This window comes from Scyliorhinus canicula, chromosome 10, assembly GCF_902713615.1.
Source record: "Scyliorhinus canicula chromosome 10, sScyCan1.1, whole genome shotgun sequence".
Classification (NCBI taxonomy): Eukaryota; Metazoa; Chordata; class Chondrichthyes; order Carcharhiniformes; family Scyliorhinidae; genus Scyliorhinus; species Scyliorhinus canicula.
This window is the reverse complement of record NC_052155.1, coordinates 43,723,279-43,746,715: the sequence shown is the minus strand read 5'-3', so window position 1 is coordinate 43,746,715 and position 23,437 is coordinate 43,723,279. Positions and strand designations below refer to the sequence as shown.

Here is a 23,437-nt window from a genome sequence, read left to right as displayed (position 1 = left end):
CAGAGTCTGCACGTTCTCCCCAGGTCTGGGTTTCCTCCGGGTCCTCCGGTTTCCTCCCACTAATCCTGAAAGACGTGCTGTTAGGCAATTTGGACATTCTGAATTCTCCCTCTGTGTACCCGAACAGGCGCCGGAATGTGGCGACTACAGGCTTTTCACAGCAACTTCATTGCAATGTTAATGTAAGCCTACTTGTGACAATAAAGATTATTATTATTAAGAGCCATATTGAGTGCCTTGCATTTGTCAACCAAAGAACAAATTACCAGATTTATTTAATTCAATTACAGGAGCATACTATGGTATTCAAAACAAGGTGGTACAATAAGCACTACCTATTTGTCGATGATCTGCTGCTTGACAGCATCATAATATGCTCCGACTATAAAAAATATAAGAAATAGGAGTAGGAGTCAGTAATTTGGACTCTCTAGCCTACTCTGTCATTCTATAACATCATAGTTGATTTGACACAGCCATAAATCTACTTTCCAGCTGCCGTCCACCTTACTCCCATAACCCTTGGTTCCCCTGTAGATCAAAAATCTGTCTAACTCTGCCTTGAATTCATTCAATGATTCAGCATCAACTGCTCACTGTCGAAGAGAATTCTAAAGTTTCATGACTTTCTGGGAGAGGAAATTCCTCCTTATCTACGCCCCTTTTTATGAGAACCCCTTATTCTAAAATGGTTTCCCTTGTTCTAGATCCATCCATGAGGGGAGATATCCTCTCAGCATCTACAATGCCAAGCACCCTCACAATCTTAAGTTTCATTCTTCTAAACTTGAATGAGTATCGGCCCAACTTGCTCAACCTTTCCACATAAGATAAACATTTTATTCCAGGAATCAACCACTGAACCTTCGCAGAACTGCCTCAAATGCAGAGGAAACAGAGTTAATGTTTCAGGTCGATGACCTTTCTGTTCAACCCTGTAGACTAACTCTTCTGTCATTCAATCACTTCTATTGTGCACCTATTTCAAGCCTTCCTCTGTTCTTGCCCCACCCACTCCTTGCTCAAAACCTATTACATCTCAAACTTTTCCCAGTTCTGATTAAAGTTAACCATCTGAACAGTTAGCTGTGTTTCTGTTTCCATAATGTTGCCTGACCTGCTGAGTGCTTCCAACATTTTATGTTTTTATTGCATTTGCCTTTTGAATTACTTGTCATACCTGCACGCTAGCTCTTGGAGTTTCATGTGCGAGGGGTTTCAGAGCCCTCTGTACCACAGCATTTTGCAGTCTCTCTCTATTTAAATAATATTTTATTTTCTATTCTTTCTGCCAAAATAGACAAAATAGAAAATTTTTTGCCCACTCATTTGACCAATATATATTTCTTTGGGTGTTTCTCACACCTTGGGGCGGCCCAGTACCACAGTGCCAGGGACCTGGGTTCAATTCTTGGCTTGGGTCACTGTCTCTGCGGAGTCTGCATGTTCTCTCTGTGTCTGTGTGGGTATCCTCCGGGTACTCCGGTTTCCTCTCACAAGTCCCAAAAGAAGTGCTTGTTAGGTAATTTGGACATTTTGAATTCTCCCTCCGAGTACCGAACAGGCGCCGTGGCGACTAGGGGTTTTCACAGTAACTTCATTGCAGTGTTAATGTAAGCCTAGCTGTGACAATAATGCAGATTATTATTATTATTTTCATTAAATATATTTACAATGATCAGTTCCAAGAATAAACACCCCATGAACTCTCAGGACGACAAATCTCCTTTAATTCTCCAACTCAATGATGTCACTCCCTGGCTGAATGGACGGAGTCTCATTGTGAAGCCGCGCCTCCTTGCCCGAGCCCGAGTGCACTGCATTCCCGCCTACCCTTCCCTCCGATTGGTTGGTAGCTTCCTATTTGTCGCGTTGCCAAGGGCGACGGAGGGTGCGATTGGCTTGGGCGGCCGTCTGTCAATCCGCCTTGACCAAAGGGGAGGGGTTGAGAGACATCCGGGAGATCGGGTCGTGGGTCTCGAGCGGAGCTAGGGAGAGAGGCGGTTGCTGTTTGAGGGCTGAGACGGACTGGGGGGGTGGGTGAAAGAGAAAGTGAATGAGAGAGAGAGAAAAAAAGTAATCACCGGTGGGGTAAGGAAGGAAGGAAGGGTGCAGGCATCACCGGGTTCAGAGATTTAAACTGCCGCCGGAACGATTTGTATTTTTTTGTCATTTGATTGCGGGCAGGCTGGAGTGGGATGACGGAGAGCGAGCTGCGAGGGAATGGCAGCGTTCGCAAGGTGAGACTGCGAGCGGGCGGCGGGCCGCGTTTCCAGGGAGACGGGCACCTGTCAGCGGGCTGGTGCGTGTGGGCTTTACAGATGGGCAGAGTGCAAGGCACCGAGTCTGTGCCGCTTTGATGGAACATGTACTGTTGTCACTCACAATGCCGAGAGAGTGCAGCATAAAAGTGTAACACACAATATATACTCTTACAAAGTACAGCCAGAGTGGAACATATTCTATTGAAAATGTGCGGAGTGTAATACACTAATCATTGATACAGGGGGAGTGCAAGATTTTGTAGACTGTATTGAAAATGTAGGGAGCGTAACACACAATATACACTAGTTTACGCAGCGTATAATGATATACACTAGTGTATGCAGAGCACTATCAGTGATTGTTGTAAAAACCCATCGGGTTCACTGATGTCAATTTAGGGAAGGAAATCTGCCCTTGCATGCAATGTGCTGGACTCTTAACTGTCCTCTGAAATGCTATGAACAGTGGTTAGCACTGTTGCTTCACAGCTCCAGGGTCCCAAGTTCGATCCCGGCTTAGGTCACTGTCTTTGCGGTGTCTGTGTGTGGGTTTCCTCCGGGTGATCTGGCTCTGTTTTCCTCCCACAAGTCCCCAAAGACGTGGGGCGAAATTCTCCGACCCCCGGCAGGGTCGGAGAATCGCCTGGGTGCGCCTAAAATCCTGCCCCCGCCGTGGCAGAGATTCTCCGCCACCCGGGAAGTGGCGGGGGCAGGAATCTCACCCCGCCGATCGGAGAGGCCCCTGCGGCGATTCTCCGGCCCGGATGGGCCGAGGTCCCGCCGCTGGGAGGCCTCTCCCGCCGCCGAGGTTTAAACCACCTCTGGAACAGCGGGCACAGTGGCGCGAGCAGGCCCCCGGGGTCCTGGGGGGGCGGGGGGCGATTGGACCCCGGGAGGTGCCCCCACGGTGGCCTGGCCCGCGATCGGGGGCCCCCGATCAGGGGCCGGGCCAGTGCCCTCGGTGCACTATGTTCCTCCGCGACCGCCACGGCCTCCACCATGGCGGAAGCGGAAGGGAACACCACATCGCGCATGCGCCGACCGGCGAAAGCCTTTCGGCCAACCCCGCTGCTGAGTGCGCCGGGTGTTTGCGCCAGTCTTCTGGTGCAAACCGCTCCGGCGCGGGGTTGGCCCCCAAAGGTGGGGAGAATTCCCCACCTTTGGGAGGCGTAACCCCTGAGTGGTTGGCGTCACTCCCCTACTCCGGCACCCTCCGTCACGCCGGGTAGGGGAGAATGCCGCCCGTGCTGTTAGGTCATTTGGACATTCTGAATTCTCCCCGTGTCCCTGAACAGGTGCCAGAGTGTAGTTTTTCAGAGTAACTTCATTGCAGTGTTAATGTAAGCCAACTTGTGACAATAATAAAGATTATTATGATGAAATGGCCTGGCAAGCCACTCAGTTCAAGGGCAATTAAAGATGGGCAATGTGAAAGATTTTTTTAAATTAATGAATTTGTGAAAGAAGATTTTTGCTACCATATATAATCTTGTGAATGTTGTTCTCATGTAAAAGTGACTTCTGGCTTAAAAACTCAATTTTTAATTTACATTGTAAATGTAGAACCCAGTTTTTCAGGGATCTTGCCATTTTGTGATAATTATTGGATTAATAACTATGAATCATTAATTTGAGGGCACACATAGGAACATGTAGATTTTCTCTCCATTAATTCTAGCGATAATCTCTATCTCCCAACCAATCGACAAAACACATGGGACGGGATTCTCTCAACCCTGGGCCGGGCCAGAGAATCCCCGCGACCGGGCAATGCTGCACCGATGCCGGCACGCGATTCTCCGCAGTGTGGAGAATCGGCGCCACTGGTGCTGGCAGGGTTGGCACGGCCAGGTCGTGGGCCGCTCTACGCGGCCGGCCTGCCGATTCTCGGCCCGGGATGGAGTGAGCGGCCGTTGTGGAAATGATGAGTCCCGCCGGCGCCGTTCTAACCTGCTCTCAACCGGCGGAAACTCAGCATGGAAGAGGCGGGTGGTGGCTTGTGGGGGAAGGAGGCGGGCTCCGACCCTGGGGGGCCTCCGATGTGGCCTGGCCCTTGATCGGGGCCCACCAATCGGCGGGCGGACTCTCTGGCTGGGGGACTCATTTCCTACATGCCGGCCCCTGTAGCCCTGCGCCATGTTGTGTCGGAGCCGGAGCGTTGAAGGAGGCCACTGTGCATGCGTGCGTTGGTGCCACTGCGCATGCGCAGATTCCCCCTATGGGGGCCAGAATTAGTCCTGGGAGTGGCCCGTTCACGCCGTCGTTAAACGCGACAGCATTTACGATGGCGTGGACACTGCCACGGGATGAGAGAATCCCGCCCATGATCTATCACAATGCCTTTTGGAAAGTATAGCAAGTATGCAGCTTAATTTAAACTGGAGAACAGAAGTAGCCGCATGGATTAACAAGAATCGGCAAAATGGTCATGTTCTCATCTGTGGAGGCATCTAACCCAATGCCCTGAGAGAAATGTAGAAAGATGATATTCCAAAATTCAAGGCTGGTTGGGGTTGTACAAGATTCCTGAAAAGGCACAACTTCCTCCATCAGGAAATAAATTGCACAGCATCTGCACCTTCGCTCAATGGTAAAATCATCAAATTCTGCGATTTTGTCATCAGGGGCGAAATTCTCCGACCCCACGCAGGGTCGGAGAATCGGCCGGCAGCGGCGTTAATCCCGCTCCCGCAGGGTTTTTAATTCTCTGACCGGCCAAAACCGGCGCTGTGCAAATCCCGCCGGCAGCCTCTGAAAACAGCTGGCGCCGGCGGGATTTCATTATATTTTTGTTTCCACAAATCTCCGGCCCGGATGGGCCGAAGTCCCGCCGACGTGGCCACGGGTCACGTCGGCGAAAATCACAGTAGCTTTAAAACGGCGTCAACCATCTTCCGTTCAGTGTCGGGGGGGGGGGGGGGGGGGTTGCGGCATCGGGGGGGGGGGGGGTTGCGGCATGGGGGGGGGTTTGGGGGCAGCAGCGTGCAGAGAGGGGGGGGCGACGGATGCCCGGGGCCAACGCACCGTCGCCCCCCCCTCTGTACGCCGCTGCCCCCTACCCCTACCACCCCCCCTCACCACCCCTACCACCCCCCCTCACCACCCCTACCCCCCTCCCCACCACCCCTACCCCCCTCCCCACCACCCCAACGCCGCCCCCCCATCTCTCGCAACGCCGCAACCCCCCACCCTCAACGCCGCAACCCCCCCTCATCGCCGCAACCCCCCCTCTCAACGCCGGGTCCCCCCCCGCCCCCTCAACGCCGGTACCCACACCCCGTCCCCCTCCCTCTGAAGGCCGGTACCCACACCCCCCCCTCCTTCTGAAGGCCGGTACCCAAACCCCCCCTCTCTCCTCCTCCCCCCCTTCCTTCCTCCTCTCCCCCCCTTCCTACCTCCTCTCCCCCCCTTCCTACCTCCTCCCCCCCCTTCCTTCCTCCTCTCCCCCCCCTTCCTTCCTCCTCCCCCCCCTTCCTTCCTCCTCCCCCCCCCTTCCTTCCTCCTCCCCCCCCTTCCTTCCTCCTCCCCCCCCTTCCTTCCTTCCTCCCCCTCTCCTTCCTCCTCCCCCCTTCCTTCCTCCTCCCCCCTTCCTTCCTCCGTTAGTGGGGGGGGGGGGGTGCGCGGCGTTGGAGGGGGGTAGGGGTGGTGAAGGGGGTAGGGGTGTTGAGGGAAGGGGGTTGGGGTAATGGCAGCTGCGTGCAGAAGGGGGGCGACGGTGCGTTGGCCCCGGGCATCCGTCGCCCCCTCCTCTGCACGCCGCTGCCCCTACCCCAACCCCCCCCCCCTCACCACCCCTACCCCCTTCACCACCCCTTCCCCCCTCCAACGCCGCCCCCCTCCAACGCCGCCCCTCTGCTCAACTCAACACCGCAACCCCCCCCTCTCAGGCTCACCGCCGCAAACCCCCCCCCCTCTCGCTCAACTCAGACGCCGCAAACCCATCAACGCCGTGTCTGTCTCTGCTCCTCCTCCCCTCTCCCCCCCCCCCGCCCCAATGCCGGTCTGTCTCTCTCCTCCTCCATCCTCCCCCCCCCCCCCCCCCCAAATTCCGGGTCAGTCCTTCTCCTCCTCCTCCCCCCCCCCCCCAACTGCCGGGTCTGCCCTTCTCATCCTCCTCCTCCCCCCCCCCCCCCCCAATGCCGGTCTGGCTGTCTCTCGCTCGCTCTGGCTCCCCCCCCCCTCCCCAAAGTGCAGTGTCAGTCCTCTGTCTCCTCCTCCTCCCCCCCCACCCCCCAAACGCCGGTCAGTCTCCTCTCTCCTCCTCCTTTCGCCCCCCCCCCAAATGCCGGGTCAGTCTCTCATCCTGCCTCCCCCCCCACCCCCCCCCCCCCAAAACCCAAAAGCGCCCGGGTTCTTCACCACTTCCAGCAGCGGGTGAAACTGACGCGTATCGCGTCAGTCCGCTTGCTGGCCCCTCCGGGAACGGAGAATAGCCGCCTAAAAGAAGGCCCCCACGCCGGAGTCATCTACACCAATTTGCTCGCCGGAAAATCGGCGTTACGACGGTCTGCAGAGAATTTCCCCCTGATCTGAGAAAGCCAACATTGGTAATGTACGTGGATCATTGATAAATTTTGATGTGCAACAAACAAGACCGTTATCAATGTTGTTGAAAAACTGTCCTTGTAAAGTCCGCTCCCAGGACTAATTCTGGCTCTCATAGGGGGATCCGCGCATGCGCAGTGGCGCCAACGCACGCATGCACAGTGGCCTCCTTCACAACGCCTTGGCTTGGTGCAATGGTTAGCACTGTTGCCTCATGGCACCAAGGACCCGGGTCGATCCTGGCCTTGGGTCACTGTTCGTGTGGTGTTTACACATTCCAACCCCTGTCTGCGTGGGGCCTCGCCCCCACAAGCCACAGATGTGCAGGGTAGGTGAATTGGCCGCTTTAAATTGCCCCTTGATTGGAAAAAAGGTTTTAAAAGAAAGGCTAGTGGCTATGGCCCTCCACAATTGCTGCGATGAATCAGGACCTGGACTGGGTCCTGGGTCGTTATCCGGTGAGTCAGTTCTGGTTGTTCTGGTCTTTCTCTCTATGGGAGAACTTGGGTCTGAGTACAACCTTAACTTGGTGCTGATACTCCCTCATTATTTTTTTGACTGTATAATTGATCCAGGTTCGTTCTGGACTTGGATAGGGTTGGATCACGTTTGGGGTGCGCATGTAATTCCTCTTGGAGCTTGCTTCTCATGGCTTGTTATTTTTGTGGGTATGATTTAATCCATTGTTTTTGTTTGCCACATTGCAGTTGATTCTTGTATCTAAAAGCTATGGCTGTGGCGCGTGCCAGAGCGATGTATTTGTCTGTTGGTGTCCACCTATGGCGCGCACATCCAAACTGGCTGTTGGCCACCTGCGTCATGGGAGGTGTGTGCACTGTCCTGCGTTTGTGATGTTTTCATTACTGTTCTTCTCATGGTTTCTGGTATTCGGTTTCGCCCACTGATTGTACCTAGCCAGTTGTGATGTTGTTTCCCTGTTCCATTTTGTGTTCATGTATTGAGCCTTTTGCTCCGCTCTCCATATGTATATTATTTTGTAATTTTGTTATGTTTGTTTCTAATATGTAAAATTCTAATAAAGCTTCTTTTTAGAAAAAGAAACAACCCCTCAAAAGTATTACCCTTGTAAAAGTCAAATTTGCCATTTGCCTTAAAAATTGGTCTTCCAAGAGTTCGACTTTTACATGAAATGCAAAGATTTATTGGCATGCTGAATTTTTTGTCATGCAGTTGTTGAAACGAACACTATTAAATCTTTTATGCAAAAAATGGCTTGGTATTTGAAGCAACAGAAGAGTCATGGTTATGGAGAGAGCAAATGGAGTTGATTGGATTGCTTCAGCAAAATAGGCTGCACAGCCACAATGGGTTCCTTCTATTCTGTAAACCTCTTTTTGTTATTAGATAATTAATATACTGTGCCAAAGTTGATCTGAACCGTTTTAGACATCTTAAGTTTAGGCTGTTTTAAAGCCGTTCACTGAGCCTCTGAGTACCCATGTTGTAATACCCAGTTGTAACAGCTGAGCATGAAGTAGTATTAGGTTGGGGGTATTAGTTCAAATATTAGAGCGCTTGCTTAGCATGAGTGAGGTAATGGGATCAATGCCCACATTCTCCACCTTGATTTAAGGGCAGTACCGTGGCATAATGGTTAGCACTGCTGCCCCACAGTGCCAGGGACGTGGGTTTAATTCCGTCCTTGGGTAACTGTGTGGAGTGTGTACGTTCTCCCCGTGTATGCAGGTGTTTCCTCCAGGTGCTCCAGTTTCCTCCCACAGTCCAATGATGTGCAGGTTAAGTGAATTTGCCATACTAAATTGCCCTTTCATGTCCAAAAAAGTGTAGGTTAGGTTACAGGGGTGCAGGAATGGGCCTAGGTAGGGTGCTCTTTCAGAGGGTCAGTGGAGACTCGGCCAAATGGCCTCCTTCTGTACTCCAAGGAGTCTATGATTTTGCGTCGAAAGTGGCAGCTAAAGTTTTATATTGTAGACAACCGATGTTTGATACACCAAAGCCTAACTACATGTTCTTAAAGAGAATATTGTTGTCTTCATTTAGTTTCAACTCCTTATCTTTAGCTTTGCTGGAATGGTCTAATTAGCATCATGGGAGCTCCTTCATTAAATTATCATGATCTAAATTACAGAGATTGAGGGCTGTTGTACAAACCAACACTTAGAAAGCCAAATGTCACCAACCTGAATGAAAGAATAATAAGAGATTTAGTAGAAGTGAATGAGACCTCAGAGACTCTGCAGCCTTTAGCCAGCCTTGTTATAATGACTGACTGATCTCACTGGGAGACATCTTTCTTCAACCACTCTCCTTCTCCTCCTCCTCCTCCCCCCCCCCCCCCCCCCCCCCCCCCGCCAAAGCTCAGTTGAGGTTAGACAAATGGTGGATTAGGGAATTAAAGACACATTCTGCATATAATGCCTTGCTATCCCCTGCCCAACACCACCTTGAAGAGTTTCATATTGTTTCAGAGGTTCAGAGTTAACAGTTTATCTCTTTGAGAATGTTACTAGTCACCTGCACTGAGAAACTGTTCATGGTGTTTTTACTGATTTCTGTAGGATATCCACTCTCTTAAAAGTCTTCCTGTGGATAAAATATGTACCTGTATTCCACTTAATCCTGATGTCAATGCTGAAACTGAGCTTCTGTATCCTGTGGGAAATGTTGAATGGCAGGTTCAGTTTTGAACTATAATTAGAATAAGATTGGAATAACAGCTGCTTGCAGGAGAAGCTATTGAAAAATATTTTTTATCTTGTTTACATAACAGTAATAATTTGATGATTTGGAGCTGTTCCTTTAAAGTGTAGTATTTATTGAATTGATACCTCTAGCATAAGCCTCTGAATGTGTTGTGACAGAATAACCATTGAACAGGTGCTAACATCAAGTTCTTGGAGAAGGTGCAGATTTGATTTTACTGGGGAAAAAAATGTAGTTATGTTGGCATCAGTTATGTTGATAAACTAGAATTGTTCGTAGTGTCAAGAAGGATAAAGGGAGATTTATTCTTTATTTCAGGGGATCTTGGCGTCACTGGCAAGGCCACTATTTGTTGTCCATCCCCAACTGCCCTTGACACCTTGGTGGTGAGCCACCATCTTGAACCACGACAGTCCATCTAGTGCAAGTACACCCGTAGTGCCGTTAGGGAGTTGGTCAGAGTTTTGCAGCGAGAGTTCCAAGTCAGGATGGTTTGTGGCTTGGAGGGAAATTTGCAGTTGTTTCATGTGTCTGCTGCTCTTCTCCATCTTGGTAGTAGAGGTTGCAGGTTTGAAAAGTGCTGTCCGAGAGATATTGGTGAATTATTACAGTGAATCTTGTAGATCCAGTAAGAAGTCTTACAACACCAGGTTAAAGTCCAACAGGTTTATTTGGAATCACTAGCTTGCGGAGCACAGCCCCTTCATCAGGTGAGTGAAAATGGTACACGTTGCTGCTGCAGGGTGTTAATGGTGGAGGGAGTGAATGTTTAAGGTGGTGAATAGGGTGCCAATCAAGCAGGCTGATATGTCCTGCATGGTGTCATACCTAGTGATTTAATTCATGCTAATGCCTCAACCTCCTGTGCCCTGAAGCTGAGTACTACAAACTGTGATCTTGTGTGGTTTGAGCTGCAAATCATTCTGGCAAGTGGAGTGTATTTCATCACTTCTCAGATTTGTGCCTTCTAGATGGTAGACAGACTTTGGAGAGTAAGGAACTTGGTCTCTCGTTGTCTTGGACCCCTTGCCACTGGATCAAGGCCTTGTTCCGTCAAGTCTGTGTGGTAGCTGGTTTGCAATGGCCACCCCATGTTAAAACAACTCGCACACAGGTATCCTCCACCCTGAAGCTCCAGACTTGGAACATCAAGACTAGATGGGGTGGATGCAGGGAGGATGTTCCCAGTGATGGGTGTGTCCAGAACCAGGGGTCACACTCTGAGGGTTCAGGGTGGACCATTTGACGAGGAGACATTTCTTCACCCCAAGACTGGTGAGCCTGTGGAATTCATTACCACAGGAAGTAGTTGAGGCTAAGACATTGAATACATTCCAAGAGGCGGCTAGATGTCGCATTTGAGGTCAATGGAATCGAGGGTTATGGGGAGAAAACAAAGTACGCTATTGAGTTGGATGATCAGCCAAGATCGTGACGAGTGGTGGAGATGGCTTGAAGGACCGAATGGCCTCCTCCTGCTCCTATCTTCCATGTTTCTATGACCCTCATGGACAGCCCCAACAGCAACGACATACTGCTACCATTACTTAGGAGATTGGACATTGGTGTTCTTAGCAAGACCCGGCTGGCAGGGAAAGGCCAGCAACAAGCTGTCAGTTGCACCTTCTTCAGGGAAGGTAGACTAGAAGAAGAGAGCCACGTCCACAGGGCCGGTTTCACCATTTAAGAATGAACTAGTTGGCTGTTTCATAGACTCCCCTTGCGATAAACAAATGCCTACAGCTCACCCTAGCCCAGAACCAATGCACTGCAGTCTTCAACACGGATGTCCCAACACTAAACCACAATAAGGATTCCTACGTCACACTCCTATTCGTTGACTACAGCTCTGTATTCAACACCATAATCCCAGCCAAGCTCATATTAAAGCTCCAAAACCTAGGACTTGGCTCCTCCCCTCTGCAACTGGATCCTCAACTTCCTGACCCGTAGACCACAATCGGGAAGGAGAAACAACAACACCTCCTTCACGATAGTCCTCAATACTGGGGCCCTGCAAGACTGCATACTTAACTCTCTACTATACTCCCCATGCACACGACTGTGTGGCAAAATGTGGCTCCAACTCAATCTAGAAGTTTGCTGATGACATGACAGTAGTGGGTCAGATCTCGAACAACAATGAGTCGGAGTACAGAAGGGAGATAGAGAACCTAGTGGAGTGGTGTAACAATAACAATCTCTCCCTCAATGTCAGCAAGACTAAGGGGCAGGTCATTGACTTCAGGAAGCAACATATATCGCACACAGCCCTGTCTGTATCAGTGGTGCCAAGGTGGAGATGGTTGACTGTTTCAAATTCCTAGGTGTGCACATCACCAACAATCTATCCTGGTCTACCCATATCGCCGCTACGACCAAGAAAGCACAACAGCGCCTATACTTCCTCAGGAAACTAAGGGAATTTGGCAGGTCCACATTGACTCTTACCAACTTTTACAGATGCACCTTGGAAAGCATCCTATCTGGCTATATCACAGCCTGGTATGGCAACTGCTTGGCCCAAGACCGTACGAAACTACAGAGAGTCGTGAACACAGCCCAATCCATCACGCAAACCTGCCTCCCACTCATTGACTCTGTCTACACCTCCCAGTGCCTTGGGAAAGCGGTCAGCATAATCAAAGACCCCTCCCACCTAGGTTATTCACTCTTTCAACTTCTTCCATCAGGCAGGAGATACCGAGAACCCACAGTAACGGGTTCAAAAAAACTTTTCCCCTGCTGTAACCAGACTTCTGACTGACTCTCTTATGGACTGATCTGATCTGATCTCTTCACACCAGAGTAACACTGCACTCTGTATGAACATACGAACTAGGAGCAGGTGTAGGCCATCTGGCCCCTCGAGCCTGCTCCACCATTCAATGAAGTCATGGCTGATCTTTTGTGGACTCAGCTCCACTTTCCGGCCCGAACTCCATAACCCTTAATCCTTTATTCTTCAAAAAACTATCTATCTTTATGTGTCTATGTGTATTTATGTTGTACTATGTGTTTTTTTCATGTATGGAATGATCTGTCTGGACTGTACGCAGAACAATACTTTTCACTGTACCTTGGTACATTTGACAATAAAACAAATCCAGACAGACTAGTCCAGTGACTTCTTTTTAGTCCAGCCTTGAATAATCCTGGGTCTGATCCCATGGCACAGTTGATCCTTTTTGATGAATTCAACACCAAGTTGGAAAGGGACATGCTCTGGGGAAGTTTAGTTGATAGAGAGGGAGAACACATTTCTGTTGACAGTGGCAACAAAAACAGAACCTCCATTATTGTGGCAAACCAGAACAATGTCTTTTAAAGAAAACCAAAATTGAGGCCACTCAAAGACCCTGATCAAGCCTATACAGCCAGCACCCCACTACAAACCTGATGACTTCTGTGACCCAGAGAGGTAGTTCCACAGTGCCCGGTCTCCCCCAAAGCATCCAGATTCGTGTTATGGGAGAGGTATTTTCAGAAACCCCAAAATGTATCATGGAGTTCACCACCCCCACCTTCAATGGATTGTTTGCTTTTGAAGCACACAGCTTGTTCCCCAGGTGTAGTATTACAATTATGGACACATGGTTTTTAAAACAAGCTTTAAAACATGTTTATTCCATGAACTCAAATTAACCTTTAAATAAACATTGGATCTCTTAACACCCCTTAGTTCAAAGATAACCCCGAAAATAATACAACTCCACCCAATCCTGCAAACTGTTCCTTTCCAAAAGACTTAACAAATCCTTCAAACAGAAGCACATTAGATTTATATTCAATACTGAGACCTTTTTACAATTCCGATTTCACCAAAGGATTAAGAGATAGTCCTTCTTGGCAGAGATCACCAGCAATGCAGCTCACAGCCACACCCAAGCTTTCTTCAAACTGAAACTAAAACTCCCAAAAAGCAGAAGTGAGCTCAGCTCCCCCCCCCTCCCCCCCCCCCCCCCCCCCCCCCCACCGTGACATTACTTCAGTAATATGATCAGCTTGATTTCTTAAAGGTGCATTTCTTAAACATCCAATTCTTAAAGGCACTCTCACATGACATTCTGCACCTGAAAAGAGACGCTTGCCCACTCAATCAGGAAACTGCAAGACTGTCTCAATGAGGATAACAGGGAGATCTGGAGCTGATGAGCCGTAAGCACAAGTCTTTGCTAAACCTGAAGCAGCAACCCAACCCGAGAGCAAGGCAGTCTGATGCAGGCTGAAGTCCAGCAAAAAGAAATCTGTGCCCTAAAGAACAGATGGTAAGTGGAGAAAGTGCAGGAGATACTGCACTTAGACGACAACCATGACAAGTGAGGTTTCATTAATTCAGTGAAGATCAACTGCAGCCCAAGCACCCAATTCCCCACGCCATTGCTGGCCAAGAACAGAGAGACAGTCAGCGTCCACTGAAAGAAGCACTTCGAAGACTTCCTTAACATATACTCTGTTTTCAACACGGGTGTCCTTTATTCCATCCAGCATTCTACCCACCACCACCTCCTTAGCACAACCTAAACCTGGTACAAGATTTTTTAAAAAGGCCGTCCAACAGCTAAAGAACGGCAAGGCATCAGGAGCTTATGGAATCCCTGATGAAGACTAGCTTTGAGTTCCAGATCTTTAATTGATGAATTGAATTTAAATAGAGGGTGATGACAGACGGCTGATTTAGTATCTGGAAGCCAGTGACTAGTGGCATACCACAGGGATCTGTGCTTGGCCCCCTGTTGTTTGTCCTTTTATATAAATGACATGGATGACTATGTGAGGGTAAGGATCAAAGTTTGCGGATGACACAAAGATTGACCGGGTGGTTAACAGTGAGAGTGTGTGTCTTGGGTTACAGGAAGATGTAGATGGGATGACCAAATGGTCAGCCTGAAAAGTGTGAGGTGATACACCTTTTTGGAAGGAGTAATTTAGCAAGGAAGTATACTATGAAAGGTCTGACACTGAAAAGTTCTGAAAAACAAAGGGACCTAGAAGTGTTTGCCCAGAGATATCTGAAGGCAGTAGGGCAGGTTAATCGGGTGGTGAAAAAGGCTTATGGGACAGTCGCTTTTCGCAATCGGGGCATAGATTTTAAAAAGCAGGGAGGTCATGATGGAGCTGTATAGAGCTTTGATGAGGCCACAGCTGGAGTACTGTGTTCAATTCTGGTCACCACATTATAGGAAATATGCAAATGCCGCGGGGGTGGGGGGGGGGGGGGGGGGGGGTGGGAAGAGAAGTTTCACCGGAATGCTGGCTGGGATGGAACATTTGGAGAAGTTTGATAGGCTTGGGTTGTTTTCTCTGGCGCGAAGACTGAACTGATTGAGGTGTACAAGACTATGAGGGGAATGGACAGGGTGGATCGGGAGCAGCTGCTCCCCTTAGTTGAAGGTTCAGTTATGAGGGGACATAAAAGTAAAGGGTGGGAGGTTTAGGAGGGGATTTGAAGAAAAATACTTTTACCCAGAAAATGGTGATGGTCTGGAATGCAATGCCCGGGAGGGTGGTAGAGGCAGGATGCCTCACATTCTTTTTAAAAAGTACCTGGATGAGTACTTGGCATGCCATAACATTCAAGGCTATGGGCCAAGTGTTGACAAGTGGGATTAGGTGGGCAGGCCAGTGCCTTTCTTGCATCTGTGCACTCAATGGGCCGAAGGGCCTCTTCTGCACTGTAGTACCCTGTGATTCTGTAAATGAGCAATGCAAAGGCACATTGGATCAAATTGCCTCCCTTTGTGCTGTATGTATCTGAGTGTTTTTATACTTTATAAACTTTCACTTTATTTGATTTCAGGGCTGTGATCCCTTTGCACAGACTCAGCGGAGCAAGCTGCAGCACCGCCGCGCTCGGATTAACCAGCAGATTAACAAAGAGATGCGAATGCGAGCAGGAGCTGAAAATCTATTACGGTGAGTATTGTTATTTAGCTAATAACAGATGACAGAACTTGTCCCACAGACAATTGTCTGAGTTTAAGTGTTGTTATTTTTTTAAATAAAAAGTCCTTTTTCTGTATTTAGTAATCTTGATGGCAATGGGCATAAAACGAAGGAGGAAAGATCCATCAAATTGGCTTGTATTTTCACGGTGTAATTTGTACACATCATTATTCCCATCTGCTATGCTACTTCCAGTCACGTATTCTCATGCGACAGATAAATGTTTTGGTCAGTTGAGGAAAACAACTCTGGTATCAACGAACCCCCTGTGTGCTGTTATGCTGGTCATACTCACAAACTCATCCAACTATCTTTTGATTCCATTCAGTCACTGTACATTTCAGCATCTTATTTCATGGTTTGCTGATGTGATGGAGGAATTCTCTCAACAGCAAACTTGTATTCCCCAACTGAAGTCAGTTGCTTTCCTATAGAATTTTGGAGTTGATTTGGTTCAGGTTTACACTTTGTGGAATATCTTTTAGCTTCAAAGAGAGTGAGAGATCTTTGCTGTCTTTGGATTGGATTGGATTTGTTTATTGTCACGTGTACCGAGGTACAGTGAAAAGTATTTTTCTGCAAGCAGCTCAACAGATCATTCAGTACATGGAAGAAAAGGGAATTAAACAAAATTCAAGAAAATACATGAGAATACATAATAGGGCAACACAAGATATACAATGTAACTACATAAGCATTGGCATCGGTTGAAGCATACAGGGTGTAGTGTTAATGAGGTCAGTCAATAAGAGGGTCATTTAGGAGTCTGGTGACAGTGGGGAAGAAGCTGTTTTTGAGTCAGTTCGTGCGTCTTCTCAGACTTCTGAATCTCCTGCCCGATGGAAGAAGTTGGAAAAGTGAGTAAGCCGGGTGGGAGGGATCCTTGATTATGCTGCCCGCTTTCCCCCCGCAGCGGGAGGTGTAGATGGAGTCCATGGATGGGAGGCGGGTTCGTGTGATGGACTGGGCGGTATTCACGACTCTCTGAAGTTCATTGCGGTCCTGGGCCGAGCAGTTGCCATACCAGGCTGTGATGCAGCCCGATAGGATGCTTTCTATAGTGCATCTGTAAAAGTTGGTAAGGGTTAATGTGGACATGCCGAATTTCTTTAGTTTCCTGAGGAAGTATAGGCGCCGTTGTGCTTTCTTGGTGATAGCGTCGACGTGAGTGGACCAGGACAGATATTTTGTGATGTGCACCCCTAGGAATTTGAAACTGCTAACCATCTCCACCTCGGCCCCGTTGATGCTGACAGGGGTGTGTACAGTACTTTGCTTCCTGAAGTCGATGACCAGCTCTTTAGTTTTGCTGGCATTGAGGGAGAGATTGTTGTCCTTGCATCACTCCACTAGGTTCTCTGTCTCCCTCCTGTATTTGGACTCGTCGTTTTTCGAGATCCGGCCCACTATGGTCGTATCGTCAGCAAACTTGTAGATGGAATTGGAACCAAGTTTTGCCACGTAGTCGTGTGTGTACAAGGAGTAGAGTAGGGGGCTAAGTATGCAGCCTTGCGGGGCACCGGTATTGAGGACTATTGTGGAGGAGGTGTTGGTGTTCATTCTTACTGATTGTGGTCTGTTGGTCAGAAAGTCAAGGAGCCAGTTGCAGAGTGGAGAGCCAAGTCCTAGGTTTTGGAGCTTTGATATGAGCTTGGCTGGGATTATGGTGTTGAAGGCGGAGCTGTAGTCAATAAATAGGAGTCTGATGTAGGAGTCCTTGTTTTCGAGATGCTCTAGGGATGAGTGTAGGGCCAGGGAAATGGCGTCTGATGTGGACCGGTTGCGACGGTATGCGAATTGAAGTGGGTCAAGGCATTCCGGGAGTATGGAGGTGATGCGCTTCATGATCAGCCTCTCGAAGCACTTCGTTACAACTGACGTCAGGGCCACCGGGCGGTAGTCATTGAGGCATGTTGCCTGGTTCTTTGGTACCGGTATGATGGCGGTCTTCTTGAAGCAGGTGGGGACCTCGGAGTGGAGTAGGGATAGGTTAAAGATGTCTGTGAATACCTCTTCCAGCTGGTATGCGCAGGCTCTGAGTGCACGACCAGGGATCCCGTCCGGGCCCGTCGCCTTTTTAGATGACTGTGATGTTCGTTTTTTAAAGCTCCTGTCCATATATTCCCAGAAAGAAATTCAATTAGCATGTCTTGCAGTCATTGTTGCAGATCAAGTAATTTTTGATATTTTTTCACCTCTGAAACCTTTGACACATTTCAAGATAGAAGTCAACAGGAGGCAGGGGTATCCTCCAGAGGAGGTTAAGAATGTCGAATGAGTATCTGGCTGATTCGCAGTTCCCATTTTCTTGATAGAACCTCAACTGATCTAAGCCCCAGCACTTAGCATTTTTAGTGCCTTTCTTTCAAGAAAGTTTGCCTTTGAAAAGAACTTTGACAATTCCCCCCCCCCCCCCAACTTCATGTCACAGATCTCCAGTGCAATTCATATAGAAACATTCCAGAGAAATGGTCAACTTATAATGTCAGACATCTGGTGGCAGCCATTTTTGAAAAAACGGGACTTTAAACTGTGCTTAGCTGTTGAAATTGTAGATGAAGTTGCAGTTTCTTGTCGTCGTGTTGCTTTTACTTAACTGCTCAGTTTTAATAACCTTTGCTCTAGAGTCGCCAGGTATCTTTCTGATACCACCACGAGGTTCAAAGCCAAGTGCTGATCAATAACTCAATACACCAGTTAGTAAGTTTCAAATCAAAACACATTTATTATACACACAGTCAATCACTACTCATGCATAAAACTCTACTTACTAGACCAGGGGTGGGCAAACTTTTCCGTGCAAGGGCCGCATTCAGAAATTCACAATTCACAAAGGGCCGCATAGTATATTAAGTAAAATAATTACTTCACCCGGTTATGATTCTGGGCGCCTCATATAGAACATAGAACAGTACAGCACAGAACAGGCCCTTCGGCCCTCGACGTTGTGCCAAGCAATGATCACCCTACTCAAGTCAACGTATCCACCCTATACCAGTAAGTAACCCAACAGCCCCCCCCACCCATTAACCTTTTAAAAAAAAAAATTAAAAAAAAAAAAATTTTTTTTTTAAAAATTTTTTTTTTTTTTTTTTTTAAATGACTTGGTGGGCCGCAGAAATACCTTTGGCGGGCCGCATGCGGCCCGCGGGCCGTAGTTTGCCCACCCTGTACTAGACTATCACTATAACAGAGGCCTAAACTTAGCTTTCAAATGGCCCACCAGGTCAGAGGAACAATGGCCTTTTGTCCAGGTCTGAATCTGCTGGCTTCAAAGCTAGTATGGAATAGTAGCTAGGAACGTCTATCTCGTAGCGTGCGTTGACTGGAGACTTACTTGGTTGGTGCAGCTGCTAGGTAGGTTTCTCCTTGCTGAGAGTCACGGTCAAGAGTTCTTCGAGAACTGCCAAGAGAGCCTGCCAAGAGAGCGAACTGAACTTGGGGACTCTATAGTCCCCAGGGGTTTCGCGCCCTTGTGGGCGGATCCCGGACCTGGTCCCAATTAATTGGACCATGTCCCAATCGGCTCTATCGGTTTCTCCAATACTGGAGCTGTTCCCTGATCGCTGGGCGGTTCCTATGTGTCCATTGGCCTTCCTTTGTCCTGGCTCCTGCTGACGCTGGGGAGTCTGTCTTGGTCCCGATTGCTTCAATGTTTCTAATTGTTCCTGGGGATTGCTCATTAGTATGTAGATGGCTTTTGGTTTCGGTTCTGTCTGGGTTCTGCAAGTCTTAATACACAGGAAACCTTGCACCTGCTTGTTTTCCTGTACCTGGCCGATTTTCCCTGCATTCTTTGCGGGCCTCCTTTTTGGAATCGGGAAGTGGCCACCGCAGGTGGCTACAGTCGTGACAGTGTTAGGAATGTTGTGACAGTGTTAGAAATGATACTGGCAATAAAGACTGACAAGTCCCCAGGGACTGATTGATTGTTACACCCCAGGTTTTAATAGAAGAATGCAAGAAAACTGCAAATCTTCATTATTTAAGAAGTGTGAGAGAGAGAGAATAGGAAACTTGAGACCTGTTAGTACTATGGTGATGAAGTTGTTGGAATCTAACATTTTAGGAGCTCACAGAATGGTTAAACATGCCCAAGGGCCTGAATGACCGACTCCCGTTTTTTTTTTCACTGTAACATATTTCTGGATAAATTAGGATAGACGCTTTGTGTGTCTATCTTGTAACTGTTGCATGTTTGATTTACTTCTTTTAAAATATATTCTGGACAGTTAATGGTTTAGCACAGGGCTAAATCGCTGGCTTTGAAAGCAGACCAAGGCAGGCCAGCAGCACTGTTTAATTCCATACCAGCCTCCTCGAACAGGTGCCGGAATGTGGAGACTAGGAGCTTTTCACAGTAACTTCATTTGAAGCCTACAATAAGCGATTTTCATTTCATTTCATGAAATATACCATTCGGTGCAGTGTTAAGCTATGCAAATTAGGGATAGTTTAGGTTCAATTCTCGTTCTGTGCTGAATTAGTTTTTAGTCAGCATAGCAGTAGGAACACCCTGTTCCCCTTGGCTAAAGAAAGCCAAAAGTTTAGTCCTGATGCCAATGCTAAATACAAACCAGTGACCCAAACTGCTGCATTTGTATTCTGCAAACTCGATGTCACCCAGAATTCTGATAAAAGGTCACTCTGAAAGGTTAACTCCGTTTCCTTCTCCACCGATGATGCCAGACCCAAGTGAGTATTTCCAGTGTTTTCTGTGTTTATTTCTGATTTCCGATATCTGCAATATTCTGCTTTGGTTTCAAATTTGCTCAGCAGCTCAGCCATGCTGCCTTTCACCCCCAAAGTTTTATAGACCGTTGCATTCATTTGTTTGTTTTGCATATGATCAATGACCCCTTTATCAAAGGTGCTCTATAAATGCAAGCTCCTGTTGTTTATTCCCTTAGTAATTTACCAAGTTTAGTGAATGCCACAAAAATCTATAACTTGATGGTCCAAAACGAAGAGTAGACAGCTCCACAAGAGTATCCAGATGTTCCATGTCACTGCTAAAAGCCTGGCTGTTCAAGTGGCAGGGTCTATTTCTGTATGTTGATGATGTTTGAAGCATTGTTGTTTTTCAAATTCATCACTTGCTATTTGCATATGTTTCTGTAAATATTCCTTCCAGAAATTGATCTGCTTTAGCTGCTCCAATTTTCAATTAAGACTGACTGAAGTTGCCAACTGTGCATAAGCTTCACATGATTAAATCAATTAAAGTACATATTTATTTCTCTTCTGTGGTGTAATGCATATGTGCAGAGGGAGTGTGTTTTGCAATTCAAGGCCCAGGAATCAAAAGTACAATTTTTTTTGGAGGGGGTTATTCCCCTGCACCACCACCGTGTTTGTTTTCCCCCCCGCCCCCCAGTTTTCTCAGTCTTTAATACTATAACAACTTATAACTATATAGCACCTTTTAATGCAGAAAAATATCATGACACCATGACAGATGAGGCATGAGTCCTATGAATTTTGTTAATGCTACTCTAACTGATCATTCAAACCTGTACAAGAACTTTCTGGTGCCCCAGGATGAGAATGCGAACAGTGATTTACTTTTGATTCCCTATCACACCGTACTGTTAAGATCTTTTGCATTTACCTTAGCTGGGAGACTAGGCCTTGGTTTCACACATTGCCCAAAAGAGGTCACATCCGGCAACTCCACACGAGCTAAGTACTACGATTATGGCTGGATTATGACCTTCAGGCTGCAGTAACCCACGATCTCTTACTTGGAGGCAAGAGTGTCAACTTCAAGTTGATAAATTGAAATTTCAGTTCTCTGTGCTGTCCTAGTTCCCACTGTTGTTTTTCAATTTAGCAATGAGAATAATTCTAAATGATCGGCATGTAATTTTTGTCCATTTTAAATTTCTGACGATACTGCAGAGCTACAACTAACAACAAGGTGAAGGAAAATGTGACTCTGGAATTGAGTTTTGTGAACTCAAATTTGCAGCTCTTGAAGGAGGAACTAGAGGAACTGAACAGCTCGGTGGAAGTTTATCAGAATGAAAAGTAAGTATTTTTCTATGTTTATGCTTTATATCATGACTGTATTTCACATTTTAAATTTAATCCTATAGGTGTCCTCGGTCTACCAAACCCAAGTTAAACGAATAAAAACACAGTGATTGATCTCCTCAGCCTTCTGCAGCAGAGTCCCACAGGTTCACCACCCTCTGGCTGAAGAAATTCCTCCTCGTCTCTGTTTTAAAGGATCGTCCCTTTCGTCTGAGGTTGTGCCCTCTGGTTCTAGCTTTTCCCAATAGTGGAAACATCCTATCCAGGCTCTAACCATGCGAGGACAATTCAGCATTTCATCTGGCCATACTGCAATATGTTCCATCACTTCAGTTTTTATTTTAAATTATGATTTGCTTTTTAGTATCTACATTTAACTGTGCTGTTAAAACACAGTTTGATTAAAAGCATGGCATGCGGAAACAAAGGTCATTTTGGGATGGTTTTTATATTTTATTTTGTTATCAGGATAGCACCATGACTAGTGGGGAAGTAAAATAATAACTTGTGATGACAGCTGGAGAAAGAGTTGATGGTTCGGACCCTTGCACCTATTGCTATGCTTTCTTCTTTTCCGTTGACAATATTTATTTTTAATCTGGAGAGTTGAACATTTGGTTTTTGCTGCTTAGGTTTCCTACATGTGAGTGTCACCTATGACATAAATATTACATCACCTATGACCGATATATAAACGGTTTTATGTATTGCCCTTCTGAACAGTGCTAATCTGACTCTGGCATTTATAGGAGTCCTTTGGATACTTGTAATAGAGGAATCATTGGAATTGAATGTGAGTTACTTCCTTAAAATGTAATGAGTTGTAATGCCATTGGTGTGCGATATTTATCATCATGAATTTGTGGCATGCTCCATTCGAATTCTTAATCTCAATAAGATTCTATAACAGTAATATCTGCATGAGAGACAAGTATCCGTTTATTTCGCCTTTCCTGTATCCCTTATTAACATAAATCCATTAAAAAATCTGCAATGGTCTTCTGTTGCACCATTGAAGAGAATTAAAATGCTGAATGAAGATGAGGGGCGTGATTCTCCGACCCCCACGCCAGGTGGGAGAATCGCGGGAGTGCCGGGTGATTCCCGCCACTCCACCCTGGCACCCGCACGCGATTCTCTTTTCTCTCTCTTCCCCCCCCCCCGGGTTGCGGCTTCTGCCGGCCTATTTCCCTACCGTTCCGCCAGGAAGTCCAGGAAAGGCTGCCACCGCCGAAAGAACCCCTGTACTGATCCCCTCAGGGCAAATTTCACCTTCTCCAATTTGATAAACCCCGCCATATCATTGATCCAGGCTTCCACGCTTGGGGGCCTTGCATCCTTCCATTGAAGCAAGATCCTCCGCCGAGCTACTAGGGACGCAAAGGCCAGGACACCGGCCTCTTTCGCCTCCTGCACTCCCGGCTCCACTGCAACCCCAAAAATTGCGAGTCCCTGGCTTGACCCTGGATCCCACCACTCTCGACACCGGCCTTGCTACCCCCTTCCAAAATTCCCCCAGCGCTGGGCATGCCCAAACATATGGGTGTGGTTGGCTGGGCTCCCCGAGCACCTAGCACACCTGTCTTCACCCCCGAAAAACCTACTCATCCTCGTCCCAGTCATGTGGGCCCTATGCAGCACCTTGAGCTGTATGAGGCTAAGCCTCGTACAAGAAGAGGAGGAATTCACCCTTTCCAGGGCATCCGCCCACGTCCCCTCCTCAATCTCCTCACCCAGCTCCTCTTCCCATTTACCCTTCAGCTCCTCCACCGAGGCCTCGTCTACCTCCTGCATTACACGGTATATGTCCAAACTCCTCCCTCCTCCAACCTACACCCCCGAGAGCACCCTGTCCCGTACCCCACGTGGGGGCAGCAAGGGGAACCCCTCCACCTGCCGCCTGGCAAACGCCCTAACCTGCATGTACCTAAACATGTTCCCCGGGGGAGCCCAAACTTCCC

The 23,437-nt window shown here is 47.7% G+C and overlaps 1 protein-coding gene across 4 annotated transcripts in view; it reads left to right on the top strand.

Moving 5' to 3' along the window:
- Positions 1 to 1,978: 1,978 nt before the first annotated feature.
- rhpn1 (rhophilin, Rho GTPase binding protein 1) overlaps positions 1,979 to 23,437 on the top strand; it is a 123,572-nt gene continuing 102,113 nt past the window's right edge. For all 4 annotated transcript variants that reach the window (XM_038808838.1, XM_038808837.1, XM_038808840.1 and 1 more), the window contains exons 1-3: positions 1,979 to 2,240; positions 15,295 to 15,410; positions 21,342 to 21,470. In XM_038808838.1, coding sequence (XP_038664766.1) covers positions 2,199 to 2,240; positions 15,295 to 15,410; positions 21,342 to 21,470 — 287 coding nt within the window. In that variant the 5' untranslated portion in view covers positions 1,979 to 2,198. The remainder of the gene's footprint in view (positions 2,241 to 15,294; positions 15,411 to 21,341; positions 21,471 to 23,437) is intronic.